The sequence below is a fragment of the Zosterops lateralis genome, assembly GCF_965231275.1.
Source record: "Zosterops lateralis genome assembly, chromosome: 3".
Lineage (NCBI taxonomy): Eukaryota > Metazoa > Chordata > Aves > Passeriformes > Zosteropidae > Zosterops > Zosterops lateralis.
In genome coordinates, this window is record NC_139764.1 from 11,150,894 (window position 1) to 11,176,828 (window position 25,935).

A 25,935-nucleotide genomic window follows, 5' to 3' on the forward strand; every position below is an offset into this window, starting at 1 on the left:
AGAAGCAAGAATAAAAGCTGTGCCTTGCTAATTAAAAAATGAATTATTTAAAGGAAAAAAAAAAAAAAACCAGCACCACCAGCAACAACAATATATAAGGCAGAGTTTGTTTGTTCCTTATAGGAATAAGTGTTCTGGTGTTACAGCAGTTATTTTGGAAATTTCATGACAGTGATTTCATCCTTTGTAGCCACGTGTGGCTCAGTACATTTTTACCATGGTTGCCAAGTAACAATCACTAAGTATTTGTGCCTAGATCAGTAGAGGCGAGTGGAGGGAATGGATAAAATCTATTTTCAGAGGCATAATCATCACTGGCTCTTTGTAGGTTAATGGTTAAGTTCACTCAGCAGGGACAGAGTTTCTAAGGCCTTGGGATTTACGAGCAGGAAAATAAAAAAGCAAAGAGACTAAAGGGGGGGGGGGGGTTTATCATTATTATTGTTCTTTCAGAGCAGAATGGCTTATGAGTGATTAAGAAGGCATTAACATGTTGGACGTCAAGTCCCACGTGCAACAGGAGCTCCGTAATCCCCTCCTTGGGGCCGCCCTGCGACCTGCTTGTTCCCTCCCATGTTTGCTGTGCCAAAACCTCCAGCAACACACACCATACCCTGGCCTCCCTCTGCTCCTGGGGCAGCTCACAACCTGTGCATGTGGAGGAAAGGAAAAAAAAAGTAAACTCACATTGGAGCAATGTGGGGAAAACAGGGAGGGAAGGCAGAAAAGGCCTGCATTGGCAGGGCTGGTGTTATCACACACCTCTCCATCCCTTTTGTCCCAAGAAGGAAAAGCCAGCCCTGGAAGAAGGGCCAGGTGTTAATTACATTTCATTATTCTTCCTGTGGAGGGCCAGCACATGGGATGTACCTGGAGAGAGGGTATGGCTTCCATAATTCCGCTTCCATCGGGTGTGTGCGCTCAGAGGAAATAAAGCTTCAGCCAGAGGAGCACCTGGGCACATTTCCAGGAGCCCTCTGTGACCAGCCTGGGTTTGTCTTGGCAGGTGAAGGCTCAGAGATGAGCCAAGGAGGCAGCACTCACTGCTGACTCTGGCATAAGTCAGCATCCCCTCCCGGGAGAGGAGTCAGGGCTGCCCTGCAGCCCCTGCTGTGACACAGGGAGTGACCATGGAGGGCAGGAGAAATGCCAGGGGGCAGTGGGGTGACCTCAGCTCAGGGTGAACACCCTGGGGAGGGGAGTACAAAGAAGGGCTCCTCCTCCCCTTTCATCCCTGCTCCTTATGGAGTGACACCTGGCAAGTGGCCAGGATTTCTGTGCGTGGATTTCAGGAAAAACAACCCAACCCTCAGAGGGATGAGCACTCTGTGAGATGAGTGGTCCTGCTCACCCAGGGGAGAACATGGTTTTGTCAAGGTCTGAGGCACCCGTAGGTGCCTTTGCCTGCTTTTTACATGGAATGAAGAGCCAAATGCTATGGGTGTGTTTGGCAGGGACAGACTGTGAGGAAGGGCATGGAAGAGCTGCCATGCCTGGCACAGGCAGCACTTTTCATTCCCCTCCTGTTTCACAGGGGCACAAAATTCCTGCCTGGTGTCCCCAAACCTCCCACACACAATTCCCACCTGAAAGCCAGGTTGTCAGCAGACAGGAGCGGGGGAGAAAAAGGGATTTGCTGAGTGTTTTTTGCAGGTGCCCTGGAGATGGCAAGCATAGAGGGGATCCATCTCACACACAGACTGTCCCCATGGCAGGAAGGAGTGTTTCCTGTTTCATTGTGGGATTCCACACTGCTGAACAGGCTGGAAACCAAGCAGGGCCAGACCAAAATGTGCCAGAGCAGAACTGCTGGCACTCTCTCCCTTGTGGAAAAGCAGTATTTTTAGAGGATTGGTCATATTATGGAGTTCAGCTCCTGTCTGTTGGCTGGGATTGCTGAGTCCACCTGTGATTAATAAGGGATGTGAGGGGTGGAGCTGGAAACCACCAGGATGAGTGGTGCAACAGTAATGGGAGTCCCAGAGTTTGCCCTGGATGTGAGGAAAGGCATCAGAGTCCTGTTATTTGGGCCAGAGGGACAAACAGCTTTTGTGATCTGCTGATCTATTGGACTGGTGTGTGGTTTAATGTCATTAATATAATGATATAAGGACAGCTGGGAGGTTGCTTTCATACCAGTGAGAGTTTCAGTCATTTTGAGGATCTTGTGAGTGTGTTCATAGGAGCATTGTGCCCCTATGTGATTATAAACATGGAGAGTAAGATTGTAAATGAATCAACTCAATGCATAAGCATTTGGCTTATGCAATACCAATATTGCATAAGCTCGATATTAATGCAAATGCAATATAAATATTGCATTCAGCTTATGCAATACCAATAGCATAAGGTACATTAAATGGATCCTAAGACTTGGGGAAATGCGTCATTTTTAATAAAAGAGGCATCTAGGTATTTTGGATCATAAATACTGTATTTGAGAAGATGAGTCTCCTATGATCCTTCAGAATCTTTTCCCTCTGTTCTGCAGGAAATACATACTTGTAATAAATTAACATCTTATACCTTCTGATTAAAAAAACCCGAAACAACAGCAACAACAACAAAAAAAAAAATACACCAAACACACAATACAACCCTGCTGAATTCAAGTGGAAGAAACTTTCTCCTCCCACTTATAAAATCCAGCTGCTATAGCAGCTCCCAGTCCATCAGGAATTTAAGTTCCTACTGAAGAGTTTCAGGGTTGGGTTGAGTGTGTTTTTTTCAAGTAGGTTTTGATATCTAGATCCAATTTTAATTGCCCTCTTCTGATGGACTGAGATTTGGGGAAAAAAAATAGAGGCAGACCACTAGCAATTGCCTATGATTTTAAAAACCCTGCCTTCCTCTGAGAATCACAAGTGGAGAGGAAAAATACACACAGCCTCTTTTTCACATCATCTGACTGCATTTCATGGAGCAGGAGAGATAAGGAGCCCTGCAGGACCTTTGCTTTTGAAACATGGGCTCAGTGCTGGATTTCACACCTGGCTATCAGAGAGTTTCTGCCTGTGCAGTGCCTTACCTATTTGGGAAGAGATCCATGGTATTCCTGCCTGGTGTGCCAGCACTCAGCCCTGGAGGTGTTGAGAGGAAGGCAGCTGGAGCTGGGGCTGTTTGGCTTGGACCCAGCAGGACATCGCTTTTTCCAGCGTGTTCCAGGCAGATATGGACATCTTAATGTGCCAGCAGCCCTTCCCATGCCACCAGCTGGCTGGGACATCTCACTTGGCACCTGCCAAGGCTGCTCAGTCAAATCCAGTGTGGCCAAACCATTCCTGCCTCACTTTAGCCCCATGGGGTCTCCTGTCTGCTGAGGTGTTTTGGTGCATGAGCCCAAACAGCTGCTGCTGCTTGCAGAGGTGAGTTTTGTGATCTTTCTAGCAAAAGGAACTCAAGAGGCAGTGGGTGCAGCAGTTTGTTAGATCAGCAAAGCTCCCAAGATGTGCTGGAGCTTGCACAAGCAGGATGGGACAGCTGGGATATTCCTTGAGCTTTATTGTGACATCATTGAGCCTCATAACAGAGTTTGAGACAATTGAAAGATGGCAACAGCTCACATCTTGCCAGCAGCAAAGATCTCTTTGTTACAGGGCATTTTAAAAAGTTTTCTAGCAAATAGCACATTGCTAAAGCTTACAGACAATTGTTCTACCAATCACTAAAAGCACATGTACACCTGCTTCAAACAATGCTTGGATGCTTTCTATCAACAATAATCCATTATTAAGCTTAAAACCTTCTACTATCTTGCCAGGCATATTTTTCTGCAGTCTTCAGGTCTATCTTAGCCAAACCCAAAAACTCAAACTGTTGTTTCATGTCCTTGCTTGCTGTCCCATTGCATCTTCTTTGCTTTCAGGCTTTGCAGCTGCAGCTAGCTCTAAGTTCTTTGCTCTTTCTGTTTCTGAGGCCTGATTTCACAGCTTCTGAAAGTCTTCTTATGTTGGTTTCTCATCTTCTTTTCTTCCTGTTAGAGCCGGGATTAACACACCGGAGTCGCAGTTTTGTGTTTGGACTCAGATGTTTATTAATCCTTATCTATAGTACAGTCTTACAAGTTGTGAGTTCTAACAAATAAGGTAGGAAATGGAAGTGCCTCTAACTCTTTCCAAGGTTATTTAAGGGTAAACTATCCAATAAAGAGATGACACCTATATTATTTATACTTTTGACCCAATAATGACCACCCAAGGTCGGCAATGTGGGCCTCTTTCACCCAATTAGAAAAAATCACACAAAACCATGAAGAAGAAGGTGAAGGAGAAGGACTTAGACAACACCTTAAATCCTCCATCTTGCCCCATATATATTACTATATACTAAAACCTTAAAATCTACGTTTTTCACCCTGTAAGATCACACAACACTATTCAAACTCCACACCCATAATCCCAGTGCTACCACTCAAGTTCAGAAGCCTGTTCCACAGCCTCAAGTCAAATGTGATGCTTGCTTGAGGGTCAGTGTCTTTTAGCACAGAAAGACTGAAATTCTCAGCCTCCAGGGTTCCAACATTCTTACCTTCACTATTTCCCACACGGAGGCTCGGGGGAGTGTTGGGGTGGTTTTGCTGGGAGGCATCCCACTGAGCCTGGCTGCTCCAAGGGAGCTCCTGGGGAACCACCAACATTTGGAGACACCCACCCAGTTGTGTGGGTGGAAACACAGGTGGGCACAACATGGGGAGAGAGGGCAGATCAGCACCATGGGGAGAGATGGCAGATCAGCACCATGGGGACACTGGGGATGAGCAGCAGGGACAGGGACACTCATGTCAAACCCCTTTCTGAGTCATATCAGGCTGAGAGCCTTCAGATGGCCAGGCTGTTTTTTGGAGGCTAAAAATAGCAGCAGAGTGGAGTCAGTCCTTGGTTAATCCGGGCTTGTTAAGGCCAGACCTCCTGATCCAGTTCAATACTTTTGTTAAAAAGGCTGCGTTTGCAGCGCTGCCGGGCTGGCCCGTTGCCCACTCGGGTGACACTGGCCACTGGGCACTGGGCCAGCTTCACTGGGTGACTCCTCCAAAGGCTGTGACGAAATGTTGGCCTGGCTGGTTCTCCTGAGACCTCACACAGTCAGAGCTGGGATTTCTCTCTGCTGGATGTCTCGGCCCCAGGCTCACAGACATCCACTTCTGTCTCCAGAACTCTGCCGGCAGGCCAGAGCCTTCTAATATCTAACAAGAACACCATGCCAAAATTTTTGAACATGGCTAAGAAGTCCAGGATGTCCCAAGCAGAGGGAAGGGAGGGAGGCAAGGCAGGAAAATGAGTGTACATTGGTGATCCACTGTGTTTGGCTTCATAACAGCCTGGATGTTGTTCCCTGAACATTCTCAACTCTCCAGTGGTGGAGGGGGTTGCTGAGAGCAAATCTAGGTTTTGAGGCATAGTCTAAGTCCTTCTTCTTCACCTTCTTCTTCTTGGTTTCAGGTGGTTTTCTCTAATTGGGTGAAGAAGGTCCTCATTGCAGGCCTTGGATGGTCATTATTGGGTCAAAAGTATAAATAATATAGGTAAACCTGGATAGTTTACCCTTAAATAACCTTGGAAAGTTAGAGACACCTCCATTTTCTACCTTCCTAGTTAGAGCTCACAGTTTGTTAGACTGTACTGTAGATAAGAATTAATAAACATCAGAGGCACTGGGATGAGTCCTGTGCCTCTTCTCCTAGAAGAAATTGTCACTGCAAGGGAGAGGGAACCAGAGGAGACTGGCTAGGCAGAGCAGAGTGTCCTGGTGTCTTCAGGCTGGCTTGGCTTGCCTGGGAAAAGCCCAGGCCATCCAAGTGACAATTTATGTCATTTCTGATGCTGGGTCACTGAAGGTCACTGGCTCAAAACTGGGAGAGAGATTACTTTGTTTGCCCACAGTCGGCTGATTAAAACCGTATTTCCCACACGTTTGAGTAAGGATTAGTGATGAAATGCAAATTTCATGCAAATTGGGTGCAAATGGCTAGTGTGCACAGCCAGCTCCAAAGTCAGTCATTTTCCTTCCCTCTGAGGCATTTGGGCACTTTTAATGTTCACGTGGAAGAACTGGACAAACCCACTTGTGATCCAAGCCAACAGCTTCAGTGGAGAGAGTGGGAAATCAGCTGGCACCTGAAGGCACCCACCAAATTTGGGTGGTACCTAGTTTGGGAGCATCAATACATGGATTTTGTGCAGAGATCTTTATTTAGTAGCTTCAAACAGGCCTTGCACATCCCTCACTTCCCAGAATTTCCCAAACCCTTGCCACAAAGAGCAATCATAAATATATATATATATATATGCACAAAAATATGTGCATATTTTTAACCTGACTTCGGTTTTCCTTTGGCTTGCAAGATCCAGAGCATTGCTTCAGTCTGAGGCCAAGTTTCCTCACTTCCAGGCAGCTTTGTGGGGGAACAGCAGGGCCAAGAGAAATAAATAAATAACAGCTCACAGAGTGAAATACTATATGTAGTGAGGCTGATGGGCCCTCCTGAAACCCGGTTGTGAAAACTTTAAAAAGTGCCTGTTTCCTGTAGCTATCAACATGCTGGAGAAGGGGAAGCCCTACAGGCTTGTCAAATTTATTTTTTTTCCCCAACGTCTGCAGCTTTCACAGCTGGTCCTGATTTGCCTGGATATTGCTCGTTTCTCTCCAGCTTGTAACAATCCTGGAATGGAAATCCTGGCTCCCCTGGCACCTAGTGCATCTCCATGGTGTGCTGGAGGGTGAAGGGTGCCAGCCCCAAAATTACTCATGCTGATTAGCTCTTGGCTTTCCCTGCAGTTTGAGAAAATGAGGCTGGGATCATGAATAGTAGAGTGGATAGAGGAGGCCCAATAAAGGACAAAATCCGTGGTGTGTGTAAACCCCGTCACGTCAGCAATGTGGTGCTGCTGGTGGCACTGCCCTTCTCCACACACTGTGTTCACAGTGTTATAAATACACATGATAGGATTGGCTTTTGCAAATATTAAAATGAATATTATATGTGCTATGTTAGAAAGTTATGCTGTATTATTACAGTCTTTTCTAGTAATGTGATAAATAGAGTTTTTAAGCTATAGCATGTGCTTTTTTGTAACTAGTTCAAAAAGAAGTAAAAGAGACAATTAAGAAATTCTTCACATTATCTTATCTAGATAGAGAAAACAGCAATGACACCAAAAATCTCCAGAAAGAAGGGTTTACTGCCCCTGTTATCAAGAGACTCGGGACTTTGTAAAGCTCCTGGAAAGATTTATTTGCAAGAAAGAATGGTGGGGGAGAAAAGTCACAATTAAACAGCAACACCTAAAGTCTAAAGAAATGTTTAAATCATGTCCAAAATTTATGAACATGCAATAACAGGCACCCAGACATCTGTAATCCGTTTGCTCTATGCATGTCTTATTGTCTTTTTTCTTTTTTTTTTTTTTTTTAGATTAATAAACTTTTAAAATTTTAACAAAAGCAAACCATGTTTTTCACAACAGAGTTTGAGTGTGCTGGAAAGCAAACCCTCACCTGGTGGTCAGGTGAGGAATTTTTTTATTTTTAATTCTGCAGGAATTGCAGAACCCACCCTTTCCTGGTGGTCAGGGATTGCAGAAGGACAACTCTGGACTTTAAAAAGGCAAAAGCAACCCAAGGCAGCGAGGAGGCTGCAAGTGCCCGCGGGCTGTGCCTGTGCCTATTAAATATACATGGCCCTGCTATTTGTGGGACACAAATAGGGTGTGTGCCAGGGAAGTGGCTGAGCTGACTGTGGCTGGCTCTGTCTCATGGCAAACACAGAGGGATCACTGCCTTCACCCAAATTTTCTGCAAATCAGACATAAATCTCGCTGCCTTCAGCTTCCAAGCCAGCCTCCCTCTGGTGTTTTTCGTGGCACAGCTGTTTCAGGTGGGAAACAATGGCATTTTCTGCCCCCCTGGAAAAGCCGTGGTGTCCCCTTTGCCCAAATACGTGGTGGAGGGTTCTCTGCTATTCAGCTGGAAATCGCTTTTGTTTGCCGCTTTTCTTCTTGCACCCAAATCGTTGTCCACTTGGAATATACCCTGGGCATTTCTATCTGGGTTTCTGGGAGCTGGGAAGCACATTTTCCTGCCTGTTTCTAGGATTTTTGACGTGCAGCTGTTTATTTGAGATGTGGAAATGGAAACCTCATCCTCACGAGTCGCTCTGGAATTTTCCTCCGAAGATCAGTGAAAGCAATCATTAATATGGGACATCCTTTATAGCTCTGTGCAGAGTAATCCTCCAGGCTCCCTGGCAGCTGTGAATTGGAAAACAATGAAGACCAATGCTAGAGGGTTCTAAAAAAAAGAAAAAAAAAAACAGACACCAAACCAAATATGTTCTTTGATACATTGTCTAGTTCTCAGAAAAGAAGGCAGCAAATTGAAAAGCTCTCTCAGAAAATGCATGCAGCACCATTTCAAATTCTTAAGGTTTTGGGCTTTGCTTTTTTTTTTTTTTTTTTTTTTTTTTTTTTTTTTTTTTTTTTTTTTTTTTTTTTTTTTTTTTTTTCCCATGCCCTGACATCTTCCCTGAGTAGTGCCAATAAAATTAGAGGCTTTTGCTGATGCAAAGGCTCCTCTGGGGAGAAACAGCAGCCGTGAACAAATGTCCACATCCAGGGAGGGCTCCAGGGCTGCTGCAGCTGCCCCTGGGCTCAGTGAGACCATGAGCCCTGTGCACACAGGGCTGGGCTCACCCCGGCTCTCCTGGTGCTCCTGATTGCTCCTGAGATTCTCCCCTTTTGAAACGCAGCAGATTGAAGCAGGGGGAAATCTGACTGGGCCCCAGCAGGCTGAGCCTTTCTGGGTGCTCTGGCAGCTTCTGGCCCATCACACTCCAGCACATGGCCAGCAGCCCTCACTCACCGTGCTGGAGCCCTGCTGAGGTCAGGGTTTCATTTAACCTAAACAGCTTTAAAATGTGAGCTCTGATGGGAAAATAAAACTTAACTGTGTGTGGCTGCCCGAGGATCCCTACCTGAGTGCAGTAAATAAATATGCTCGTGGCCAGTTCGGCATCCTGATATTCAGAGGGAAAGGAGATATCATGAGGAGAGGATGTGAATTGATGTGATGAGTGACAGCAGGGGGGTGGCACTGCAGAGCGTTTGGAAGGACACCTCAGCCTGCTTTTGAATGGAGTCTCCAGCTGAGATTTCATTCCCTTCTTTGAGAGCGTTAATAGCCCCACAACAGCACTTGTCCATGCTTGAAGGGAGAGCAAATGAGTGTCAAAGAAGAAGAGGGGCGAGATACAAAAAGGCTGCTTGTATTTCCTGGCTGGTTGTTCTGGTCAATTTGGTTTCTTCTTACCACACTTCACTACGGTTTCCTTGAATCCTGGCAGTGTCTTTAGAACACTTCTTAAAAGCTACTTTTATAATACTGCATGTTCCTGGAGCCAAAGGCAAATCATGCTTTTATCTCTCTCTTTTTATTTGCTTTTATCTCTCTATTTTCCTATCCCCCACTTTGCACTGGGGGGACTCCTTGGAAAACCATTTTTCCTAAATCATCCCAGTGGTTCACACCAGGCCCACACTAGAGAGAAATTCCCAAGCACAGCACTGAGGTGCATTTCCACTTCTTTGTGCTTTCAATGCTTCTCTGTCTTCTGGTATTTAAACTGCCCTTTCCCAGGAGCAGCAGGGGTTTTTTGGTACCATCACTCCACCTGCAGCCAGAGAACATGGCACAAGGAGCAGGTCCTACCCACCCAGCCCAGCACAGAGTTAAACTCAGCTTTCCCCAGCAGCCCTGGCTCACTAAGTCAAGCTCAGGATGGGGATGGACAGAAAAAGGAGAATCATCCCCTGCAGATCCAAGGCTGAGTGTGAGGGGTCTGGTGTCTGTGTCCCAGCAAGTTTCATCATTTACAAGCTGGTCAGGAGGGTTCCAAAAATACTGCAGAGAGCCTGTCATGCTTGCAGCAAGGTGTGAGGTCTGTGGTGCTGCATCCATGTGCCTGGACCCATTCAGCTCAGAGGCCAGCAGTAAAGGAGGAGGATGAGGATGAGGAGGAGGAGGGGAGGCATGGCTGTGGAATTTCTCAGCCCCTGCCATGGGTACCCAGGCCAAGCCACCCTTCCTGTGGCTCCCACAGCTCCGCAACAGCTCCTAAGCACAGGAAAAGCCCTGCTGAGGGCACAGCCTGTGCAAAAGCAGGTTTGGCACTGGGCAAGGATGGAGCATTTCCAGAGCAGATTAAATCTTCCAAGACTTTGAGCTGCCAGTTTGAAGAAGCCTACGCGTTTTGCAAGTTTTTAGAGTCTTAGGACTCGGTCTAATTTAAGCAAATTGGCACATCCTGAGCACTAGAGAGAGATCCTTCTGCTAAGTTTTGTCCTCTGCAGCAAAGCATAAGGAAGAGAGAATTACTCAATATAGTGTTTGGGGGAAAAAATGTTTGCATGGGCAGAGCAGCATTTTATTTTTATTTCTTTTCCAAAGCTGAGACGGTGGAGCTTTTCATTACTCTCTCAGCAGTGGCCACTCTACATGGAAAGTTTCCTTCTGAATGGCTAAAGTCTGGCAAAGCCCCAAGCAGCTGAGACAGACTCTAAAATAGTGGAAAGTCGTGGGCAGGCTTAACAACAGGCACTGGCTCTAACTCACAGCCCTGACTGCATCAGGCATCCGGATGAGCATGTGTAAGAGCTGAGGATCTGCTGGAGAAACAGCAGCTGGGAAGTTTTCCCTCTCCTTGTCTCAGCTGAGCATTGCAGAGGGGATGGAAAGCAGCTTACAGGCTCTGGGGTTTGTGTGGGAATTGCCACTTCCACAGAACATCTGCAGTTCCCAGCACAGGAGAAATGTGCAGCTGGACCTGAGGCCTGAGATGGGGCTGGAGAAAGCCCTGTCTTCATGTGCAACCTACTGGTGCTTCTCTTCTGGCCTTTAGTGGTGGATCTTGATGATCTCAGCTGTCTTTTCCAACCTAGATGACTCTGTGATCCTGTGACTGTCACAGGAGCAAACCCAGCATGTGTGTGTCCATGGGGCTCTGCAGCAGGGTTTTTCCATCCCGTGTTCCATGGATCTGCCAGCCCTCTGATCTCACAGACAGGCACTGGAGCTGCTGAGCTGGCCACAGAGGGTGGGATTTTTGGCCCCACACAGAGCTGGATTTAGTCTGGTCCCACTGTGAGATCTCCTGTGAGAACCTGAACACACAGGTCCAGGCTGAAGCCATGGACAGCTGTGTCCTGCTGCCACAATTGCCATGAATGGGGCTGGCATGTAGCTGAAACCTCTGTTGGCAGGGACTTTTAAAAATTAGCATTTTTAAAAGCTCTTGGCCATTTCCACAGGTACATGCAAACCAAAATATGCAGACCAAAATATGGACGTTATCCCCTGGGATGAGGGGAAGAGCTGCTGGCCAAGGCTGAGCCCAGCAAAAGCCATCACAAAGCATTCAAGTGCTCCTCCACTCCCATGTCTCTCTTGGCCACTTGGTTCCTCTTATTTTAGCTTTGTTTGAACAATCTCCTTGGTAACTGGAGACAGAAGCAGGATTTTTTCATGCTCCTCACCGGATTGGTTTCCTGCCTATCTCAGCACTGGGAGGGATCCTTGGCAAACCTGGGCTTGCTTTTGTGCTCCCACCACAGGCTTTAACCCCACGGATCTCTGGGGATTTCAGGATACCTGGCATCTCTTTCAAAGGGTGTTTATGCTCAGAGTTTCAGCTGAGAGGGATGTATTTCACAACTTCTTTTGTTTGTAAATTAAAATCGTTTGGTTTACACCAAATGAATTGTTGCAGTGTGTCAGCCACACTGTGAATGCTGACTCTTGAAGCTGCCTGCATGCTCCTGACCTCCAGAGTGTCCAGCAGCAGGGAAACTCCATTGGGATGGCCCTTGTCAGGATGCTGCAGCCAGCAGAGTGGCAAAACCCTTCAGCAGGGCAGGGAATGGCTCCTTGGGGTCCTTCAGTCTTTTTGGAGCAGTTTCTGTGGAGGCAAGGGCATTAATCCTTGGCAATTCCTAAAGACCTGGAGGTGTTTGAAGAGACAGGGAGAAAAATCCCATCTCAACTGACACACTTTTTTCATCTGGAGATGGAAGTTATTGAAAAGGAAGGGTGGGGGGGGGGGGGGGGGAAACCAACAAACCAAACAGGTACCAAGCCGTGTGAAGGTTTGCTGGGCTGGAGACAAAGAACTCCACTGCTGGCACTCAACCCTAGCACATGTTTTTCCTTGGCCAGAGCCAGCCCCAAAGGATGAAAAAAGCAGTTGTGATTCCATAAAGTGGTGGATTTATGTGCAGACTTGAGATTTTTTGGGTCATCTGTTGACTTAACTGTCCAAAGAGTGTCCCTGCTTAAGGCAGCACTGTCCCAGCAGCAGCCCCTCTCTAGGGGTGCCTGGACACTTTATGGGGCATTGTCTGCTGGCCCTATCCCTGGGCAGAAAGGACAAGAGTCCAGGATCTGTATCACCTCCCTGGCAGGGCTTGCCCTGTGGCATGGTGACAGCATGGCAAGGCACTGGGCTGTAGCTCTGAGCTTGGCTGGTGATCTTCAGAAATGAGAATTCCTGATGTTTCAAGCCTGTTATAACAGCAGCATTTCACGTGCTGGTACCCAGACACGGTTTTTGTACCATCAGGTAACCTCTGATACCGTCCCAGTGCAGGGGACTTGCCAAGGGAGTCAGGAGTGGAGTCTGCATCCAGTCACTTAAATCCCACTGAAATGTTGGCATCCCACTTGAGCCTCCCTAGTACCCTGACAGAGGAGAACTTACAACTCCTTTTAATAAAAGTTCAGTTTGAGTCTGCTGTCCAAGGCTTGAAATCAGTCCCTGACACCCTTCACTGGGCAAAGGATGATAAATGTGGTGATGGCCAAGTGTATATTCCTGCCACACCATCACGAGGCTTTGATCCTGCTGCTGGGTTACAACGCCAGGGATTTCAGAGGAGTGTCTGCAAGAGCAGGGCTGATTTTTGGGGCCAGCCATCAAATCAGAGGAGTCAGACACATGCCTGGCTGAGCATGGAGCTAAAGTGACGGTGGATGCTGCTTTTGAAAGCTGACCTGCTCATTCTGTATTGATGTTTGCCCTTTGAATTTTTGTGGCGTGCCTTCTGCTGTCACTGAGCATTCCTCGTTTTCTCCTCCTTTTCCCATGTACAGCTGCTTTTCCAGCAGCAGAGCTGGCTGTCAGCAGCCCTGGCAGAGTGGCAGGACACAATCAAGGCTCTTTGTCAAGTGTCTCCCCAAATAAGAAGGGAGATTCTCCCTCTCCCTGAAAGCCAGGCCAGCAGGAATTGAAATGTGCCTTCCCTGAGAGGGAATCTCTTCAGGATTGATACAAAGCCTTGCTGTAGTGGCAGTGCTGGAGCAGTTCATACACAGCACATGTATTTTGGGCTTCCTTGAATCCTGAATCCTGATGCTGAAGCCATGCTGTTAGACATTGACCTATTAATTCTGGTGGTCCCCACTGTTTTGTTCAGTCAGGTTTAGCTCAGCAAAGTTTGCTAAATGATTTACAGAACTGCAGAAACGCCCCTTTTTTTCTGCTGGCAGATCCTAGTTGAAATTCATTTTGTGGAGGCCAAAAGCCATTTAAATAAGAGTGATGTCTTCTGTTTGAGGAGCATTGTCATGGCAACCATCCAGGTGCACATGGGGAAGTATTTATTTCAAAGGTGAAAGCAATTATTGTCATGGGGGAAACCTGGCTGCAGAGAAAAGCTGGATGTGTATTTGGGTGCAAGAAGCAATGGTGTGCCAAGTTTCTGTCCCCTTGTTTACCTGCCTGCCCAGCCAGGTCAGTGCAGAGAAAACCCCAGCAGGGCAGGGCTGGGGGGAAATACCAGATTTTGGCTCTGAAGGCTTAGAAGTGGGATTTACAGGGTTTTATACTGAGCAAGGATGTTGGGCTGGGCTGAGCCCTGGGCAGTGAATCCTTGGCTTGCAGCACAGGCTGGATTTTTCAGGACTAATGCAGTTTTCAGCTGGCATGGGCAGGGCTGTGCACAGCCAGGGGAGAAGTTATTTCCACTCTGTCAGCTTTCCTAGGTACCTTAAGTAATTGCTGCTAGGGGTGTTTTTGATCAAATCCACATCTAGTGTGTTTTCCCTCCCAGTCATCAGTGGTATTGCACTCCTTGTGCAAGCTGTCCTTGGAACTGCAGACACTGATGGAGATGGGTCTCTCCTGTCTGATCTCTCAGGGATCCTGCCCCAGCAGGAATTCTGTAAGGACTGTGGATCATAATCACTAGACAGGCAATGAGATTGGGAAAAAGCAGGAAAAACAGTTTAGTCCTGGTGTCACCACACCCAGAGCCATGGAAGCTGGAGCTGTGGAAATATTTAAGGGTGACCAAAGGCTCAAGCACTGGTTTAGGGCAGATCAAGAGAGTGCCATTCATCTTTGCCCAGCTGGTCCCTTGCAGGATGTGACACTGGCAGATGGATGAAGAGGTGCATTAGTCAGAGCACAGAATTCACAGTCACATCAGAGCAAACATTGAGGATTCGCCAGAAAAACATTCCTGATCTGACAAATCCTTCTCAATATGGTCTTCCTAGGAGGAGAGTCAAGCAGCATTCAGTCTGGCATGTGAAATCATCTTACCTGGCAATCGCTGCTCCTAAAAATGTATTTTCTGAGACGCTGAGCATCAGCTGTGCCTGTCATCTCCCAGCTATTCGAGCAGCAGCAGCAGCCCTCAGTCTTCCTGTCTCTGCAGACCACCTCCTATGCCTTGTGTTTCTGCAAGGCCAAGGAGGAGCAGGCTGGATCTTTTTCCAGGCTTTTCCTGGTGGTGATGCTCTGGATGCTCTGGTGTTATGTATTTTGAGCCGTATGTTGTCATTTAAACTCAGCACATCCCCAGGCCAGGGGAGCAGTTGGTTTGTGCAGACATGGAAATGACAACACAGCCCTGTGGTCTGATTGATTCAGGAGGCCTTGGGGGAGGAGGTGGAGGGCACACAGGAAAATGAGAGCAGCCAGATGAATTTTGGCTCCAGAGGTAAGGGAAAGGTACAGAGGGAGCATTTCCACCTCCCCCTCCCCTTGTTGGCAGTGTCCAAGCTGGTGTGCTCCATCAGTTTTGGGAAGCATTGGGCTGTGAAGCCCCGTGCAGACCTGTGCTGCTGGACCAGCAAACCAAGCTGCCACATCAGATCAGCTCACATCCATCCTTCCCAAAGCATGCGTCATGCTTCGTTTCAGGCAGGTTTTCCTTCTCCCTCCCTGTCATGTTTGCAGTGTGCTGCAGGCAAAATTTTCATTAAGTACAGACATTTCATGTCAGCAAGGCTTGGTTCAGCAAAGGATCCTGTGTGGGTGACTCATGGGACATCTTACACTGATGGGAACCCATCAGCAGGGACAGGAGCCCTGATGAACCCTCTCCTTTGTCAAAGACCACTGCTGAACAGCTAAAAACACGTGTGGCACAAGGTCTTTCACATAATCTGACCTGGTTTTGCCCTTTCTCTGTCCCTCAGGAAGGTTTGTCCCTGTGCTGGCTGAGCAGGTGTCACCACACACACACACACACAAGCCCTGTGGCTAGGACAAACATCTCCACCACAGGTCTGGGTGTCTCTCTGTATGTGAGGCTGCCACCTCCTCACCAAAAGGGGCAATTTTGCTGTCAGCTGGTGGAAGTAAAGCCCCATCACCTCCTTTTCCTTTCCAGCAACAAGCAACTTCCTTCCTCGGGTATCTGCCAGGAATTTGAGCAGGAAAGCTGCTCTTGGTGGTTGGTTCCAACTGTGCCCAGGGGTCTGGTCCAGGCTCCTCACTGTGACTGGGGCCCATTTATGTGGCCCTGCCCTCTGGCTCAGGTGATGATGATGATGATGATGATGATGATGATGATGATGATGATGATGATGATTTGGGAGTTTTCTTCCACAGGCACTGCCCAGAGCCCAGTGACCACATGAGCTGTGTGAGGCTGGAAGCTTCCTATGATGCCTTAAGATTTATCTTTCATATTTTCAGATTCTCTGCTGCCCAGGGGTGCAGTTCTGAGCCTCATTCAGAGCAGGTAGACAAAACAAATCTTTTTCCACCAAGGACAACTTTCAGCCCCAAAAGCACAAACAAGGGTGGCTGAAGGGAGGAACAACGATGGGACCTCACAACCTGAACCTGGAATTGGACAATTCAACCCCAAGATGCAAATGCACCAAAACTTATAAAAATGTAAAGTCTCATGACCAGTTGTCCATTTTGTGTCCACCCTGGGTGTAGCCCTGGTCAGGCCCTGTCCTGTTCAAGGTGGATCCTGGAGGCCTTTCAATAAATCCCTATTTTATTCTCTGGCTCTGTCCAGTCTCTGTTCCAGGTCAGCCTTCCCAAGACATCAGCTGTACCACGTGCCCATCTCTCATGACAAGCTCTAATTTCACTAATTAAGTGACTGGCTGACAGGCAGACGTGTGAGGAATCAGTGTGGCAGAGTTCTGGAGGAGTATGGGAGCATGTGCCAGGACAGGCAGCCCCAATGGATGTGGCTGTGCAATGTCACCTCCAGAACATGTGTCCCTCCTGGCTGTTCCCTCACTGTCACTGGTGGCCCTTTGGGTGGGAATTGCTGCTCTGTTGGGACATCAGGGCTGGCAGCACAACCACTCCTGACTGCCCAGCCTGGGTGCTGCAGCTGTGAATTTGCAGCTGGACATCCTCCAAGCTGCTCCTGTGGCTCTGCTGGGTGAGCAGTGGATCAGCTGGATGGGTGACAAGCTGCAGAAGTGCACCATTCCCTCTGTTGATTCAGGAACAAGTGTCTGTGCAGCTCATGGGCAAGCTTGTCACTGGCTGCTCTAACAGCTGGTTTAGAGGTTATTGTTCTCCTGGCCCACTGCAGACACCAGTTACTGACTATGTGCAGAACTTCTTGGCTGTTCCAGCTCTGGCAGGACTGTGGTTCTGAAAGGGAGATGAGGAAGTGAGTGCTGGACATCTCTGCTCCTGGAGATCTGGCACTGCCAAGAGGTGTCCTGGATTATGTCCCCTGTCCTCCAGCATGTCCTGCCTGAACCTTTCCAAAGCTGGCTGCTGATGCCCTCCAGACACTGACAGCCCCAAATCAAAGCTGGTTTTTGGCCTCTCTCTAGAAGGGTCAGCTTGGAAATACACTCTGTATTGACCCCAGATTCCCATGAGGTGAAGAAATGTGCAATGGTTTAGAGGCTGTTTGATCTTCTGCTTTAATCCCTTGGGTTTTTTCCCCTCTGTCTTGTGGATTTGGGACTCCTGGATCCTGGCCCCACGGTGACGCAGCATGAGGGGTTTCAGGGTACTGATAAGTGTCCCTTACCCCTTGCCATTTTGTTTTGTTACTCCTTCTTATTTCTTGTCTGGATCAAGATGAGGGACCAGAGCAGGTCCTGTCTCCACAGCAGTGCCATGGCAGTGAGCAGAGCCTCCAGAGATGAGCAGAGGCTGCTGGATTTCTGTCCCTGTTGTCTTTGCAATGACTTTGCACTGTAGGAAGGACCACAGTAGCACAGGTCCACCAGCCCATGTTTGTACCCCAGCTTTGGTCACCTCCTGGTGAGCAGCTTTCATCTGGGCATTCCTGTGAGTCCCTGAAAAACTTCTGTGCTATTTTTTTCTTTTCCCTGGAAGAGCAATTTTTACTTGATTGGGTGGCTCCAGAAACAAATCTCTGATAAGTGTCCCTTTGGTTTTCTGTTAAAGCCCCTGAGCCAGAAGGAGAGAGAGACACCTTAAATGCAAATTTCAGAAGGTGCTTGTGCTGTTTGGCCTCCCCATCCTGCTGTGTCCAGCTGGGAAAGCCCAGAGGCAGGGAGCTGAGCTGCTGCAGGCAGTGCTGTGATTGCCCTGCTGCCTTGGGAAGGCTGACCTGGAACAGAGACTGGAGAGAGCCAGAAAATAAAGTAGGGATTTATTGAAAAGCCTCCAGGATCCAACTTGGGCAGGACAGGGCCTGACCAGGGACACACCCAGGGTGGACCCAAAATGATCACAAAATGGCTGAATGGTCACAAGGTCTTACATTTTTATAAGTTTTGGTCCATTTGCATATTGGAGTTGAATTGTCCAATTCCAGCTCCAGGCTGTGAGGTCCCATCCTTCTTGTTCCTCCCTTCAGCCACCCTGGTTTGTGCTTTTGGGGCTGAAAGTTGTCCTTGGTCTTCAGCAGGAAAAGGATTTGTTTTGTGTCCCTGCTCTGTGAAGAGCTGAGTGACACTGAATGTGAGCTCAGAACTGCACCCCTGGGCAGCACAGAATCTGAAATACATGAAAGCCAAGACTTAAGGCATCAGCTCTGTGAGCCTCAGGCAGCCATCCTGGCTCTGCCCATGCTCCCCCTCATTCCCACCACAGTCCTGGAATGCAGGGAAAGCCCGTGGGGGGGGCGTGCTGCACACATCCTCACACACCCTCACACATCTTCACACATTCTCACAGCCACAGCCTGGGGGAAGAGTGACAAGCAGGGACCACATGGAAAGGTCCAGCAGGAGCAGGGGGACATCAGTGCCTGCTTACTCTAATGCAGGATAAATTTTGCAGTTGCCCTCTTCCTTTGCACTGCCCAAGCCCTGCCAGGTGTGTGCAGGACCCGGGGAAGGGGGTTTTTGGGAGAGGCAGAAGGCTGTGAAGGAGCTCAGAATAGCCTGTGTTATTTTCACATCCTTGCTGTTCACCATTAAGGAGGTAATCCTTTCCCTCAGGACTGCAGTCTCATCCCAGGGACAAATTCGCCTCAGCAATTTTTGCTGATTGGAAATCCACCCAGAGAGCAGAGTTGCCATTTGTTCTGCCTGCCCGTGTTCCCAGCAGAAAACAGCAGCAGTGCACAAATCTACCCAGCACAGGGCACTGGTTCACACCCTGGAATGATCACTTGGAAAACTGCAGAACACCACCACCTCCTGGCAGTGGCACTTAAAGCCCCCTTATTCTGCTTTATTCATTTGCTATGGTATCTAAGCATCAGAAATTTATTTTTTTAACTAGCACACAGATTTCTTTTTGTGAGGGAGAATTATTCTGTGGGGCTTTGAGACGTGCCACACATGGCAAGCCAGAGTACACCCACGGGAAGTTTATGTCTTGGTGTCTCTGCTGCCCTCAGAATTTGAGAAGGCACCTCTCTTAATTAACTTTCCTGAGGGGACTTTTCCTGCATGAGGCCAGGATGCAGTGTACATTTTAATAGGAGCTGTCAGGAAAATTATTGATTTTGTTAGTAATGTTTCTGAAATTGTGCCATTCTGGTAATTCCATCAGGTTCTCTTTGAAAGCTTAACTGGGAGCATTTTTATATCCTTCATTAGTTTTTTAATACATGATAATTTCCCCTAACTCATCAACGCAAAGCAAGCTCAGCTGCCTGCCTGGTAACCATTTTTCCTATGTACAAACCTTTTGCAGCAATAATTACAAACTGAACAAATTATTACAGAAATTCATTGTGAAATACAATTACGCTGTGAGCTGTGCTGCATTGTTACACTATCCACAGCCATCACTTGCTCTTGAGTAAATGGTTTCATTAAAAGCATGAAGGGCAAACTTAATACACTTCTGACTCACAGCAAACAGCACAAGAAATCACCCTGGCTTCTCCCTCCCAGTGCTGGAGGTGTTTACCCTCAAGTAGAAAATGTTTCCTCTGCTGCCAAATACTTGGGGGGCTCTGGGTGGCCAGTGCAGATGTGCAGGGCAAGGAGAAAGCCAGAAATCACAGCAGAGTGGCCTCAGTCTCACTCCCCTAGAGCGTGGCTTCCTTCCATGTTTATAGGGTTTTCAGTTCTGCTGTTTCAGACCTGCCAGGAGCAGCAGAACCTCCTCCATCATCTCTTGGAGCAGCCTTGGGGGAATTTCAGCTGGTGCTGGGTGCTGGTGGAAAACAGAGGAGCCAGGGGTGGGATAGGAAACATTTCCTGGAGAGACAGAGAATTCAGGCTTGGGCAGAGAGGGAGCAAAAAGCTGGTTTGAGTAAAAATATTTACAGGGCTGTCAGGTGGCTGTGGGGGGAAAGCAAACCCAGGACTACAATCACTGCCTTGGCTTTTTCTTTTGTACTGTTGCTCCTTCTTATTTCTTGTCTGGACCAAGATGGGGAGCCAGAGCAGGTCCTGTCCCCACAGCAGTGCCATAGCAGCCAGCAGAGCCTCCAGAAGGAGCAGACGCTGCTGGGTTTCTGTCCCTGTTGTCTTTTGTGAAAAATAAGGTTTATTTCTTTTGGTAAAATTAAAAAAGTTTAATTTAAAAAAAAAAAAAAAAAAAAAAAGATGATAGGAGACAGAAATAAAGTAAAGAGTTAAAATGGCTGGGTGCTTGGCATTTAGCCAAGAGCTCACTTACTATTTTTGGAAATATTTTTTAAATGTTTTTTCTGTCATGTTAGTCTGTTGCATATTTATAGACTATTATGCATATTTATACTTTTCTACCAACTAATTTTTTATATTTTAGGGACTGTTTTGCATTGCTACTCTTTAGATTTCATTGGGTTTTTTTTTAGAGTATTCATGGTTTTTGACTGTGGTTTTAATTTGGGGTTTTTTATTACTTTTAATTTGGGCTTTGGTCTATACTTTTTATAGATGGTAGGTGTTTGATAGTTGGCCTGTTAGTAGTAAGGTCTTTATTATATGTTTACTGGATGTTATTTAGCTAAGCAGACAGTTTAAGTATACTATATTAACTATGACTACTATGCTTAATTTTGTTAATTGCAGAAATAAAAACTATATCCATACAACAAGGCTATTTTTACATTATACATATAATATTTATTTTAATACTTGCAAAAAGCCAACAATATAATATGTATTTATGACATCTTTGCAATGACTTTGCACTGTAGGAAGGACCAGCACAGGTCCACCAGCCCATGTTTGTATCTCAGCTTTGGTCACCTCCTGGTGAGCAGCTTTCAGCTGAGCATTCCTGTGAGTCCCTGAAAAGAGCTGAAAAACTGCCATGCTAACTTTTTTTTTCCCCTGGAAAAGCAATTTTTACTTGATTGAGTGGCTCCAGAAGCAAATCTCTCTCCTGGTGGCCACAGCCTCCTCTGAGGCTTTCAGCTTCTGTGGTGTGTGTTTGTGGCTGTGCTCTGAGCAGCGACTCTGCCTTTGGACCTGTCCTTGTGATGTTCTTGGGCAAATTCAGCAACCCCTGGGTGGTGTGAGAGGGAACTGCTGCTCAGCTCTCTAATGGGAGAGGACTAAACCTTGAAGGCTTGGGAAGGGATGTGCTGCTCATAAAGTGAAATTAAAGAAGTAAAATCTCACCATCAGTGAGGGTTTCCATGTGCCTGCCCTGACCAGAGAGGCCATTTTTCCTTTGCATTCCCTCCACAGGAAAAGTCCTAACTTCGACATCCCTTTCGAGCTTGTAAATCAGAGCCTCCAGAGCCCAAACAGAGCAGCTGATCATGGTGTTGTTCATGAATCTGCTGAGCCTGGGGGCACAGAGCCTCTCCCATGGCCAAGCTTGAGCAGTGCATCATGCTCCCAGGGGCTGGGGCTGTGCTGGTTCCCAGTGCTGGTGCCCATGCAAGGTGTGCCAGCTGTCAGGGGGCTGTTCTATACCACAGGGGTTGAGACAGGGACTTGCCAAGACACCTCTGGGGGAGGTTGGCCCATGATACAGGTTAACAGGTGGTTAGAGTCTTAAAAATCATGTGTAAATATATCAATCTCTGAGGGTCCAGCCTTTGCAGACAAGTGGCTAAAATTAATTAGAGGTGTTTTGTAAAGCAAAAGGTTTAATAAGGAAAAATAACAAAATAACCAATTTTACAGAAAACAAAAGATAAGGTGCACAAACCTCTGACACCCTGCTAAAACACTCCAAAAAGCCCTTTACCTCCTTAGTGCTCCTTCCTAAATACTGGATGCTCTAGGAGGGACAACCTGGCCTGCTGCCAATAAGGAGAGATACAGGATTTGAAGAACGGTGACAAGGTCCAGTAGGTGCTTATCTCTTGGCCCTGAGCCAATTACAGTGGGAAGGGCACAGAACTTTCTAGTTAAGCTTCTTAAAATGTCTAAAGGTAAAGTGAAGCTCTTTCCCTATTTGGAAGCACCTGCTGGGGGTGTGGGGTGCATTACCAGAGGCACAGGCTGTGTCATGCCCAGCATTGGGTGACACTCTTTTACACCACAACGACACAGACTCCAACTTCAGAAGGCTGAAAATGACTCCTCTGTTTTTTGGGATGTGTCTCCCTTTTATGCTATTCTACACAGACCAATTTGATTTGTGACACAAAGACAAACTTATTCAATCACATTGGTCAGACCAGACGGACATTCAAGAAGAAGTCCCTGCTAGGGAAAGAATGTAAACAACGTTACAGTTACAAAAACATGTGTCTTGTTTACAGAAAATTCCCTGGGAAAATAATTACAGAAAACCAAAACATCTGAAGCGCAAAACCAGGGCTCCAGTTGGGTGTTTCTGTGACATGGCACCTGCTGGTGCTCTGTGCTCCATGCCCATCCTGAGGGAGACAAGCTTGGCCCATCAGCTCCTGCCTTTTGCTTTTGACTGTGCTGTCCCTCCAGCCTGTGCCACCAAAGCCACTGTTTTCTGTCCACAGCTCCCTCTTCCCGCTCTTCCCACCCTCCTCCTCCTCTACCTTCTCCTCCTCCTCCTGTTCTGCTCCCTGCTCCTCCTCCTCCTTCCTTTTCCCCCCTTACTCTTGAACCTCTATTTCTTCTTCTCTGTTCCAGCAAAACGATATCAATCAAGGTGATAGATGATGAGGAGTATGAGAAAAACAAGACCTTCTACCTAGAGATCGGGGAGCCCCGGCTGGTGGAGATGAGTGAGAAGAAAGGTGGGGGATGTGCTCTGGGGCCCAGCCCAGCCTGTGTGTCCCTGTCTGGCTCACTCATGTCTGGCACCTGCAACACTGAGCTCACATCCCCCGTGCCTATGGAAAAGGGCAGGAGCAAGGGCCACCCCCTGTCCCCCCTGGGCACAGCCTGTCCCCCAGGCCACCCAAGGCAAGGTCAGGTGGTGAGGATGCTCCTGCCCTTCCCCATAGGCCCCAGGGGGGATGTGCAGCCCCTTTTCCCCCACCCAACCATCTCTGTCAGCACCACGGGCGGACATGACCTGCATGCGTGCGTGCAACGCCAATCATGTGTTTGCCTTTGTCTTGTGTTCCCACAGGAAATTCATTACCCTTAGAGTACTTGACCGTGAGGAGTATGAGAAAGAGTGCAGTTTCTTCCTTGTGCTTGGGGACCCGGTGTGGCTACGACGAGGAGTGAAAGGTGTGAGAGTAAAAACCAGGCCAAGCTCTCGAGACGCTGCTGCTTTCTCTGTGTCTCCCTACTCTCACACTCCTTTCTCCTCGCTCTTTGCCTCCTGGCCCGTCTGCCCTCCCTCCTCTGAAGCTTGGCCGCTGCACCTTTTTGCTCTGTCCCCTTTCCTCTTTCATTTGGAGAGGACTCCATCCCACTCAGGGAGCCAGGAGTGCTCCTGGGACCACCCCAGAGCGCCTGGGCAGGAGCATCCCCAGCCCTCAGAGACATTTTGGGAATTCTGCCCTGCTGAGCTGCAGCTCCACCTTCATTTAATCAAAGAGAACATCCAGCCTCGACAAGTGAAAAGGGCAGCACTGCATCATTTTTATCAGAAGATAAAGCAGCTTTCATTCGAAATAAAACGCGTGGCCAGAGCAGTAATTTTAGCCTTTTTTGTACTGGCATTAGGATCCCAAAATAGACAAAAATCACAGCCCAAGTAGGTAATGCCATGAGATGCAATCAGTTTAGGTAAATCAGGTTACGCTCAAATGAAGTTTCATGGCTCTGCATTGGATAATAGCTCCTCACAGGAATAATAAAAACAATTTCCTCTTTCATCACATTTCTAAACCAAATGCCAAACTTCCCAAAAAAGACAGAGTTTTCCACATGCATTTTTTTTTTCTGCTAGAAAATTAAGTGAGGATTAATGGCAGTGGCTGGTTCTGCACACTGCTGGTGGCTGAGCAAGAAGCACTTTTAGAGTTCCTTAAGAGATGGACCATTATTAAAGCCTTTGCAGGAGATTTGGTCCGTCTGCCTTGGAGCTGCTTTCTAGTTTCTGGGACATCAGCTCTCCCTGCAGCAGGCATTAGGCTGTAATATTTATTTGATCAGAACAGAGAGGGCCCTCAGTGGTCCCCAAACTGAGTGGGGACATGCCACACTCCCGTTCAGCTCAGGTGCTAAGTCACCTGCATTGTCCCCTCCATCAGCTTCCCTGCTGGTTTACCTGACTACCTAACAAAAGCTGGGCTAAGAAATCAGACACTGGCACGACTCAGGCACTGCAGTGGGGTCTGTGTCATTAAGTGGGGCTGGTGGATCTGTGGAGCATGGACAGCACTGCCAGGATGAAGTTACACATGGACAACTCAGCTCAGCAGCTCCATCCTTGCCCACAGGGGCCAGTGTGAGCTCAGCCTTGCGAGTCCAGCAGGAGCAAACAAGCTTTCCAGATCCAAGGTTTAAAAACTGTGGTCCCAGCTCTGGAGATCCCAGCTGAAATTTTTATCTAGAAATAAAAGGAAGAGGAAAAAAAGTTCTCATCTTTCTGGTCACAAAGATAACTGCGGAAACCTGAGAGAGGCTCAGGTTTGCCAGCTCGCTGGGTGGAAGACAAGACAAAACTTTAAAGGACTATTTAAAGCTGCTATTTGCTGCTTTGGCCATGCAAGTTTTATTTGGGTTGGTTTTGTTTTTGTTTTTTTTTTCTTTTAAACTTGTTTCTTTGTACATGGTTTGGTACAAGAACAAGTGAGGCAGGAGGAGCAGTGCACTCAGAGAGATGAGGGCAACTCTGAAATGTCAACCCTGGGCTGTGGTGGGGCCCAAGATCCACCAGGGCAATGAGGGAGAGGCTTTTTCTTTCATTTTGGAGATCTAAAATGATGAACAACTTGAGCCAAGCCTTGCCACAGACTCCTCTCCTCTCATTGTCTGTGCCAAAAGTGCAGCTACCACCGGAGCCATTGCTCCCCGTCAGGCAGCTGGAGGAGGTCAAAGCCAGAAGCTGCTGCACATGGGACATCTTGTGTCCCCCCCTGGGCAGAACTGCCTCCCAGGCCAATGGAAGATCTTGCACATACAATTCAAAGGGGGAAAAATGAATTTTTTGGAGTGTGTCTTTTAATCCCATATCCACCCCATGTCTGCAATGGTTTTTATTTTAAGTCATCGATCCCATGAAACATTTCTATTTAGTGTCTTGCTCTTAACACTAATGGTATCCTGCAGCTTTACAGATCTGAAACCTCTGCCCTGGGATCTGGTGTCTTTCTGTGGATATCCCTTTTGATTTCATTATTCATTTACTTTTCTTCTTCTGTGTTTGTCTCTGTCTCCTTCACAGCCCTGTTGTTGAATGAGCTTGGTAAGCGCGCATTCATTTCTCCTTTCCATTTTTCTGGTTTGTGTATTTTTTGGAAGACAATCGATTCTGCTTGATGTTTTCCTTTGCTCACAGCATTCTCTTTTAGGGTGGTCAGCACTGTTTAAGTAAGCTCAGGTACCTGATGCCCCATCTTTGCTTAGAGCAGAGCCCCAAAATCACTGGTATTGAGAGACGGTGCAAGGAGCATTTTTGGGAGGGTGGTGCTGCTACAGCCAGAGTGAACCTGCCCAGTGCCCTGAGGTACAAACCTGTGCCACACAAATTAACCCATCACCTCAAAACTGATGTGATAGAAACAGGATTTCCTGGCTCTCCTGGTTTAGGGATCCCCTTAAGGGATGCTTGTGGCTGGAGAGGAAACTTAGCCAATCCTTTTTGAAGAGACAGTACAAACTTTGCCTCCTGTCTTGGGGAGACTTAGAGCCGAAGCAGCTTTTGGATTTCCTTGCTGGCCACCTCCAGGATAGGGCAGCTGGGGAGGGGGAAGCAAAGCCACCCTCGTCCCCCAAAGCACTCACAGCCCCAGGGCAGACTTTACCCCT

At 47.6% G+C, this 25,935-nt stretch overlaps 1 protein-coding gene across 2 annotated transcripts in view; it reads left to right on the plus strand.

Annotated features, from left to right (window-relative positions):
• SLC8A1 (solute carrier family 8 member A1) overlaps nt 1-25,935 on the plus strand; it is a 107,760-nt gene that overhangs the window by 71,252 nt on the left and 10,573 nt on the right. For both annotated transcript variants that reach the window (XM_083858162.1, XM_083858161.1), the window contains exon 3: nt 23,141-23,244. In XM_083858162.1, coding sequence (XP_083714288.1) covers nt 23,141-23,244 — 104 coding nt within the window. The remainder of the gene's footprint in view (nt 1-23,140; nt 23,245-25,935) is intronic.